General features: G+C 57.5%; 1 protein-coding gene and 1 long non-coding RNA gene across 8 annotated transcripts in view; one reads left to right on the top strand and one right to left on the bottom strand.

Annotated features, from left to right (window-relative positions):
* Positions 1-567: 567 nt before the first annotated feature.
* Positions 568-4,553, top strand: LOC131424012 (uncharacterized). The gene is made up of 2 exons (XR_009226365.1): positions 568-926; positions 1,241-4,553. It is a non-coding gene; the product is annotated as an uncharacterized LOC131424012 (long non-coding RNA).
* Positions 4,356-9,576, bottom strand: part of Ttc7b (tetratricopeptide repeat domain 7B) — a 242,201-nt gene continuing 236,980 nt past the window's right edge. For all 7 annotated transcript variants that reach the window (XM_046440663.2, XM_046440662.2, XM_046440665.2 and 4 more), the window contains one exon: positions 4,356-5,341. In XM_046440663.2, coding sequence (XP_046296619.1) covers positions 5,001-5,341 — 341 coding nt within the window. In that variant the 3' untranslated portion in view covers positions 4,356-5,000. The remainder of the gene's footprint in view (positions 5,342-9,576) is intronic.

Here is a 9,576-nt window from a genome sequence, read left to right as displayed (position 1 = left end):
GCACAGAGCTGGAGTGGGTCCCCCAGGTCATGTCCTTGGGGAGGGGACCCCAGTCTGATCCCCAAAGACCTTCTGGGGGAGCCCATTTCTGTGTGAGGTGTTTCCAGGGCGTCCTTTTCCTGATCCATCTAGTGAGACCCAGGTGGGGGCAGCAGGAAATGAGTGACCAGGGTAGGAGGAAGGTTGATGGCCGCAGAGGCAGCTCTGAAGAGTGACCTCCGGGGCCAGGCCCAGCTGCTGTGCAAGTGGGGGTGTGTGTGGAGGGTCCTGGTGGCCACTGCAGCCTGTCCACCACCCGTCCCTCCTCTGTCAGGACCTAGGCAAGGTCTCAGGGTTTGCCTGGAGAGTGAGGGTGCTTTTGAGGTAGGAAGAGGGACAGGGAGAGGAGCCAGAGAGAGGCCGGGAGGGAGTGAGGGAGGGGTGCAGGGAGTGGCACCAGCAGCCGCCGGGCGGCCACCGCGGGTGCGGTGCCCAGGGAGCTGTTTACAGCCTACAGCATGACTGGTGCTCGGCAAGGACAGGGTGTCCTGTGGGCAGATGGCACGGGACAACCTAGGCTGATGTGTGACCATCTTGAGGAATCTGGGCTGTTCCAGGAGGTCACAGACATGGACACACACACAGCCTCCCTCGGGCCGGGAGGAAGGCCAGGGGCTCCCAGCCCGAGCCTCCCCTCTCCAGCCTGGAGCGGGTGCCGAGCCCTGGCCGCTGCCCGGGCTGAACTCTGCAGACGAGTGGAGCCACGGTACAGTGAGGCCGGGGGCAGGAGGGGCCTGCGGTGGCTCCTGAGCAGAGGGGCCTCTTCTTCTCCTTCTCTCTCTCCTCCTTCAGGGACCCTGTCCTCAAATTCCACTTGCCCTCCCAGCCTCGCCCTCGGCTGCCTTCCGAGCTCACCAAGAAAGCGGAGCCCCACTCCCAGCTCCCAGGTGGGTGGCCCTCCGCTGGCTACTCTGTGGACCCACAGGACGCGCCTGAGGCAGCCCCTCCTCTCCTCCGGCAGAGTTGTCCCAGCTGTCCCCTTCCCCTTCCCCTCTGCAACCAGGCGCGCTCCCCAACACCCTTCCCGCCTGCTCTCCAGACACCCCGCTCCACGCCCCGCCTCCTCTTGAGCCCTCTGCCACCGTGCTCCAGGCCACCGCTGTCCAAACCGCTTGTCAGCTCCGGCTGCCACCAAAAAACAGAAACGAGATCGAGACCCACACATGGGGTGGCGCCAACAAGAGAAATTTATTTCTTACAGTTTTGGGGACTGACTGGAGTCCAAGGTCAAGGTTCTGACGATGTGGTTGCTGGTGAGGGCTCTCTTCCTGGCCTGCAGACGGCCACCTCCCACTGTCCTCACATGGCTGGGCTCGCTGGCTGGCTGGCTCTTTGGTGGCTCATCTTTTAAGGACACTGGCCCTATTAGATAAGGACCCCACTTTTATGAGCTTGTTGGACCTTGATTACTCTTTCATGGCCCCGTCTCCAAATATGGTCACACTGGAGGCGAGGGCTTCGTCATATGAGTTGGGAGGGGGAACAGTTAGGTCCACAGTACAGTTCTAGTCAAGATCTCTGCTGAGCTCATGTCACCAGGCCCGAGGTCAGTCACAGACCTGCCTTGCTGGACCTGTGGGCACTGAAAAAGAGCCGTCCACCTTCTCCTTGAAATTTGGCCTGCGCTTGGCTTCTGAGGCTCTGCCCCCAGCCTTAGGCTCCCGCAGAGCTGACCTTGCTCCTCTTGGCCGTCTCCCCCTGCCCGGCCCTCAGCTCTGACCTCTTGGTCCCATCAGGCCCATGGCTGCCAGCTCCCTGTAGCTGATGCTCGGTAGCCACACCTCACCTCCGACTCCTGCGCCAGCCCACCTGGCCAGCTGCCCGCTCCCTCGGGGGCCCGAGGACAGACTCCCGGCTCCTCCTCCCTCCCTAACCAGAAGGGTGACAGCTCCATTTGCCAGAGATCAGGACAAAGTCCTCACCACCCCCAACTCCTTCATGCCTCAGGTTCTGCATGGGAGAAATCCTTTTGCTCTGTCTTCAGAGCATCAGAAACCCAACCCCTCCCGCCCACTTCCTGGGTGACTGCAGGCGCCTCTGAAGGTCTCCTGGCTTCTGCCCCGTGGTCAGTGGGATAAGTCCCCTCCCCACTTCATCCTGTGGAAATGTCGCCTCCACCTCATGAGGCCAAAGAGGCCTTGCAGCTGGGAAGCGAAGGCGGTCCTGGTGGCAGTGACCCTAGGCTGTCCTGGGGTCAGAGGTAGAAGGTGCGCACTGACGGAAGCAGGAGGAGGTGCGGGCCAGGAGCCAAAGGAGGAGGAAGCTTCCAGAAGCTAGTGAGGAAAAGGATTCTCTCCTGGAACCTGCAGAAAGCGCAACACGAACAGACCTTGATTTTAGACTTCTGAATCTGTGTGGTTTCAAGCCAGTAAGTTGGTGGAGATTTCTTACAGCAGCCAGAGGAGACGCACACCTTGAACGTGGCCCTTGCAGCCCTGTGGGTCTGGCCCATGGAGCCCCTGGCCTCTGCTCGCTTCTTCAGCCTTTACTACCCACAGTCCCCTCCTGCCCCTGGGCCTTTGCTCCTCCTGTTCCTGCTTCCTGGGGTACCCCTCCCCCACAGATCTACCTGACTCACTGGGGCCACATGCCACCTCTAGATGGAGGCTCCCCTAACCTGGGTGGCAGCTGGGCCACTCCCTGTGCCCCCACCTTGCTTGTCTTTCCCCGGCATGTTATCCCCATGTGGGAGGGGTCTGTCCCGCAGCGCGGTCCCCACAGTGTCCAGAGCGCTGTGTGCGCAGTAGAAGGCTGTTGGACGAGGGACTGAGTGAACATGGGGGTGAGTTTTGCAGAGGGGACCGTGACCTGGGAAGGGGACTGGCTGGCTGGGGTCAGGTCAGCGCTGCTCCTAGAGAGGCCCGTCTCCCATCCCAACACCCCGGGGACTGCGAGGTCCAGGGTCTCAGTCCCGTTTTCCCGGGTGACTCCTCAGGGAGGCCTCTTGTCCTCTGGGCTTCTGCTTCTCGTCAGTGCATGGATGGCTGCGTGAATGAGCGGTGGCCTTAGCTGGGGAGGCCTGGCAGGCCAGGGGACCAGGCGAGGACAGGATGGGAGGGAGCCGGGTGAGAGGCAGACAGGGCCTCTGGAACACCCAGTCTGGCTCCCAGCAAGAGCCTGGGGCTGACAGGGAAGGGGACTCGGCCCAGCCCTGCGAGGGCAGGAACAGGGAGGGCCCTCTGTGGGCCAGCGAGGGGCGGAGACGCTGGGCCGAGGTGCTGGTGGGCATGAGGGTGGCGAATGGAGCTTTGAGATGTGGTGTGGGTAGAACGGAGGACTTCCTGAGAAGCGGGACTCAGGGTGGATTAAGGCAGGACACGGGTTTGGGAGAGTCGAGGACGGGGAGTTCGGGGACAGTACTTCCCGGCATTTCTCAGACACCTTCTACAGGTGAGCGAAAGAGCGAGCCCAGGTGCCTGGAAAGATCTTGGGCTCCAGGGCCGCAGTGGTGACCCTGGGCCCAGGGTCTATCTCATTTTCTCTTTTTCTGAGTTGGCACTATTCTCAGGCAGCACCCTGCCCCCATGCCAAATGGCCCCCGGCAGCCCCCAGATGGTATCTCTTAGAACACCAAATCTAGCAGAGAGAGGCCTTTCCCCCATAACTAAAGTCCGGGGGGGTCTTTTACTGACCTTGCCCAAACCTGCAGCAGTCACTGGAACTGGAGGCTATCCAAGCCAGGCCCTGTCCATCCCTGAGCCCTGCGGGTGGTTCTTCTGCGGGAGTCGGGCATTGGAGGGAAGGGCGCCAGGCGGGCTGATGGGCACAGATGCCAAGGCAAAGGCCTGGCCTGCAGGAGGCAGGAAGGCTGCTGCAGGCCCAGCCTGACCTCTGAGGTTGAAGTCCAGGGGGGAAGAGCGAGAGCTTTCCTTGTAGCGCCCAATCCACTGCAGGATGCTGCCTGGCCAAGCCTGGGTCACGGGCTCCAGTCTCAACCCGCTTCCAGGCAACATGGGGCGAGTTGGGAAGGGTGAATTCCAAACCAAAAGCAGCTGTTCCAAGAGGAGGTCTGCATACTGAGGACACAGGAGACTGTACTAAGAGGATCCTCTGACTACAAGTGAGGAGAGAGGCTTGGCTGGCCTCTGGCAGGGAGCAACAGAACCAGGCCCAGGCCGGACTCGGGGTGTGTCTCAGAGGCTGCTGTCTCAGGACCATCCCCAGGTAGCAGCCTACCCTGCTGCCTGCCTCCTGATGCCCGGGGGAGGGGGACGTGCCCAAAGCAGGCCTCAGGCACAGACGACTCTCCACCCCAGGAACTAAGTCACAACCCGACCTCCAGTCTAACAGCTTTTATGAAAGACATGAGCCATGGGTCCATTTAAAAATCATTTTTTTTTTATTAACATCATCTTCCCATTTAGCCAAGTGTCTGCCATGTATAAGGAATGTCGGTAAATATTCCATTTGAAGCTTCTTTGTACATATTTCCATCGATAAATAAACTCTGAATTCACATAAAAAAGTTAAACTTAAATAACTCATATTTCCTTCTCTTGTAACAGGCATATATTGGTAAAATATAAATATTCTTGGACTCAGGCTTTGTTCTAAGTGAGGAGAACAGTAATTCTTCACAGGGTACAATTATTGACAATAAACCGAGAAACCGCCAGCTGGTGTCCTGGCGTGGATGGGTGCTGAGGTGGGAACAGAGGATTCACATTTGGTTTCTGGGCTGCGGTGGCCGAGCAGAGGACAGACAGTTAGTTGTTTTCTTTACGGCTCTGATAAAAATAATCTGTTCTGCCACTGAGTTTCACCTTTGAATATACTCTTCTACATTTGCTGATTAACTCCATAATCATTTCACTTAAAACTCAGATGTCAGCTAACCAGATATGGCACATAATCCCTGCGAACCCCGCCAGAAGGTTCAGAGACTGTCACCAAGCTGGCACAACAGCAGAGGAACGCGCAAGGAGCGAGCGGTGATGGGGTAGTTGGTGAGCTCGCTGTAGTCAGTGGAACATCCTCCGGGGCCTCGGAGCGGCAGAGCTACCCCCGGGCCACAGGGTGCTCCCCGGGCCCAGGCAGAGCGTCCTTGGCGTGCGAGGCAGCTCAGTGAGGCAGGGCCTGCTCAGAGCACGCGGGGGATGATGGTGAAGGGCACGGCCGGGCTGCTGGCCTCCAGCTCCAGGGCCGTCAGGAAGCACTCGGTGGCCGCAGCATCGTTGCCCTGAGCTTGGAGGACCTCGCCCAGCCCGTTCCACACCTCGTGGGCTGTCGAGTTCACCTGCACCGCGTCCCGGAGGATCTTCTCTGCCAGGCTGTAGCGGCCCAGCTGGTGAAGGATCAGCGCCTGCCGGAGGCAGAGAGACACACAGTCAGTCAGTCAGACAGGTCAGGCAGCTCTGGGCACCTATTTGTTCCTTCCGTTTTCAGTAGTTCACGGAGGTGGGAATGTCACTCCAGTCGGCTGTGAACACAGTAACTTCTCAAGGAATCCCTGTCTCAGGGCAATAGTCAAAGCAGTGGCTTGGACCCCGTGGAGCTGCTGGAGTTTAGCCATCTTTGACCAAAGAGGCAGCTTCCTGTGGTTCATCTGCAAACTACAACCAGGAACGCACCAACTGCAAAGGCACTCTCTGTGCCGCCTCAGGGTGCCTACGGGCCACGTCCCAGCACCCACCAGCCTGATGGGAGGCTATCTTCACCTTTTGGGCTTTGACCTAAAGAAATGTCATTGGGGCCACTGCTGTCAGGTGATGATGACACACTTCTTAAAGCTATTCACAGCCTCTTGCCCTAACCAAGCCCTTGGGTTCCACGTCCCCAGCTTGCCCCATCTGGGCCCTGCACAGCTGTGGCCCTACACAATTCCAGTTAGGGTGTGTTTGTATGGGCCCCAGAACATCTGGTCACACCGTCCCCCCTCGGCCTGTCCAGAGCAGTGCATTCGTACACTTCCACCCAAGGGCTACGCTGTGGGGAGGGAGCTGAGGTCAGAGCAGCCTCTTCGCTGTTAGACCTCTCATGGCCACGAACACCTGCCCAGAACGCGCTCTGTCTTCTTTTAGATCAGTGGATTTCAAGTCTTTTTAATAGTTCTGGGAAAATTTGGCAAAATGAAATCTCACTGAGAAAACACATAGTTTTGTGTATAAACAGACACAGCTGAACTGTTCCAGGTGAAGGGCAAAGGGCAGGGAGCCCCGTGTCCCCCAGGGCTCCCACAGTGGCCCTTGATGGCCATTTGAAGATTCTCCCTTTGGGCCAAATTTCTCCAAAGTGGCCATTACTGGGTGAAAGGTCAGACTCTTTCGAGGGTTCTCCAAATACGCGTGGCTCTGTGGGAAGGCTCGCCTCCCAGCCAGACTCTGTGGTGGCCTGCTCCTTTCAGTGTGGCTCTTCTTTGTACTAATGTCACCAATGCAACACCTGCTCCTGTTGAAATCTAAGTTTCTTTAACAACCATCGAGGTTTGCTTTCCCAGGCCTCCTATGAGAGCCTTCTGTAAGACTCCCCTTCACTCAGTAGCATAACTTTCTAGCCTCTGATGTCCCGCAGCCCCGGGGATGGAACCCAGGGCCTCACGCCTGCCAGGCAAGCTCTGTACTACTGAGTTTTATTCCCGGTCCTTTTTAAACTTGGCATCCTGTGGCCTCAGCTTCCCGAGGAGCTGAGATTACAGGAGGGTATCATTGCATGCCTGATTTTGAGCTTTCTAGAATCCAAGGTATTTTAAATCAAACATTGATGATTGAGGACTTTTTTAGGGTCACTTCAAAGCTTAGTAAGTTTTCCTTTGAAAGATCTGACATGTGATCAGACTGTTTTTTAAACATTTATTTTTTAGTTGTAGTTGGACATAATACCTTTATTTTATTTTTATGACATTTTATTTTATGTGCTGAGGATCGAACCCAGTGCCTCACACATGCTAGGTGAGCTCTACCCCTGAGCCACAACCCAGCCTTGATTCTGAAACGCTCTGGCAGAAGATATGCATTTCTGCCCCTGGACTGAGCTCCACCAGGCCCTTCTGCCCACCCGTCACACTGGCAGTACTGCCTCTGCCACCCAGTGAGTTGCGACAGGAAATGGGGCCATGCTCCCGTCACTCTGAACCATGTTCTCGGAGGATCTGAGTCAATCCTCTTGCCTCTTATATATTTCCTGACTGCCTTGTCCTGTACCACTCCAGGTGAATGCTGGAACCCCTTTGTTCCTTCCTTTGGGATCACACTGGTCTTGCCTGGCATTTGGGTGTGTGGACACCCGACACCTTCCAGGCTAGTCTTTCCACCAGGAATGTGACATGGCTGCTGGTCCTTCAACGTCAACCTAGACCTCCCTCTAAGTTTGGCCCTTCTCTTAGGTGGGGCATGCAAGTCCCCACAAGGCCAGTCCAGACTGCTCTCCAGCCTGGGCTTTGCCATCCGTCTCTTGGAAGCAGGATGGCCGGTGCACTGACATGAACAAGGTGCCTGCCAGCCCCAGGCTACGCCCGAGCCACAGGCCACGTGGCACGTGTGCAGGGGGCAGGTGGGCTTGCCCTGGAAACACATGTCTGAGACAAGCTCTGTGCGGTAGTAGGGCACCTCCAGTGGGCAGCATCCAGGCCCAGAGGGCAGCGTCCAGGCCCAGAGGGCTCTTTGGGCTGACTTCCCACCAGAGCCAAGAAAAGCAACCTGACTTCCAAGAGTCACCCAGACCTAAGACCAGCTGGGAGCTCGTGGCCAGTGGGATGCCAGCCAAGGGGACACACATCCCCAGGGCAGTGTGAGCCCGAGGGTGGTCCTCTACTCAGAGGTGGAGGAGTGGGCCACAGGTCTAAGAAGAAGAGAGTTCAGGAAGCTGCTCGAGGGAAAGTGGAGGAGGAAGACGCAGAAGGAGGGGGAGGAGAAGGAGCAGGAGCCAGACCCTGCAGAGGACGCGTCCCAGTCTGCACAGGGTTTCCTCCAGCCCTCTCCATCCATCTTAGAGGACAAGGGAACTGGCGCAAGAATAGGCAGATGCTCAGCTTGGGCTGGGCTTTGTATCAGGAGGAGAACCCACACGGCCACCGTCTTGACAGCTGATGTTTCCCCAGTGTTGGTGACACATTGAGCACTATCCTAAGTGCATTTGATTCCCAGGGGACCCAAAGCCATCTCACATGGGTACGGCTAGGACCCGTGTGCAGCAGGATGCGAGGGCTGCTCCCACTGCCTCGAGAGCCCAGTGGTAGCCCCTGGCCTGGGCCCCCAGTGCCCCAACCCCTACTTTGCAGGTAGGCTCCTGCAGAACCTGCTTCTCCAAACTCCTAGGGCCTGCCTGGGTCCTCTGTGTGGAGTGGCAAATAATCCTGCCATTGTCCAAGATGGGGGTCTCCCTGCCCTGAGGGGCAGCCAGACATGACAGGAGATCACCTGCCCAGGATGCATTCAGCAAGACTCCTGCTCCTGCTGCTTCCTTCTAGGGGAGGGCCTCAGCCTCACCTCGCCTAGAACATTCCAGTGTAGCCCAAGGAGATGGAAGCAGGTGGGGACTCGTACAGTGGGGCTGAGCAGCAGAGTGAGGGTTAAGATAGGGGTTCGCATCCCCCAGGGGGTTCCACGGGCTCTCCTGCCAGGAGGCCCCCTGTATGCTTCTGGCAAGAGTGACGGGGACCTCGGCATGGTGTAAGACAGAGGTGTGCTTGCTCACTTGGCTGCACTCGGTGTGGCCAGACCCTGCTGCTGTCTCCCTCTGTGGGAAACCCCTCGCTGTCAGGCACCATGTGGGCACCTGACTTGGCTCCTCTCCTATTGCCTTAAGTGCAAGGAGGCAGCATTCAGAGGCCATGTTCTTGCCCAAGGTCCCTGGGCCAATGGACAGTCTGCCCACCAGACTGGGCTGCCCTTAGGCCTTGTGAAGAGAGGCTAAGGTCTCTCTGCAGGTTCTCAGGCCACATCTGTGTCAGTCAGGTTTTCATTGCTGAGACCAAAATACCTGAACAGAACACCTTAGAGCAGAAGAGCTTGTTTCGAGCTCAGTGTCAGAGGTCCGGGCTGACTTCATTATTCTGGGCCCCAAGGAGGGGCCCAACATGGCAGAAAGGGGTGGGGGAAGAAGGGATGATCAGATCATGGCAACCAGGAAGCAGAGACAGAGGGGGAGGAGCCAGGGGCGGAATGTATAATCCCCAAAGGCAGGGAAGTGACCCACTTCCTCCAGCTAGGCCCCCCTGCCTACAGTTACCACCCAGTGATCCATTCAGTGATTAATCCACCAAATGGACCAACCCTCTCATTAGGTCACGGCTCTCATGATCTGATCCTTTCATCTCCCGCACGAACACAGGGGCTTTTGGGGGACATGTCTATCCAAACCCTAGCAACACCCTGGTGCCCTCAGGCAATAACCCAGTTGCATCCGGGCAACAGCCAAGGGCAGCAGCGCTCTCCCCTTTCATTTCTCTGACCACTAATGGTCCATTTGATTGCTCCTCACGACTGGGAAATGGCTCCTCTGGAGGCACCGCTTTTCTCTGGCTTAGGCCTGCATCCTGATGTTCACTCTTGACCAGGAGGGCTCCTTGCCTCTCTCTGGTGGCTCAAAGGCTGGCTGAAA

Source organism: Marmota monax, unplaced genomic scaffold (genome assembly GCF_021218885.2).
Source record: "Marmota monax isolate L192 unplaced genomic scaffold, Marmota_monax_Labrador192_F-V1.1 WCK01_AAM20220418_F8-fsc00017, whole genome shotgun sequence".
NCBI classification, from domain to species: domain Eukaryota; kingdom Metazoa; phylum Chordata; class Mammalia; order Rodentia; family Sciuridae; genus Marmota; species Marmota monax.
The sequence above is the reverse complement of the archived record's forward strand: the minus strand, read 5'-3'. Positions and strand labels throughout refer to the sequence as shown.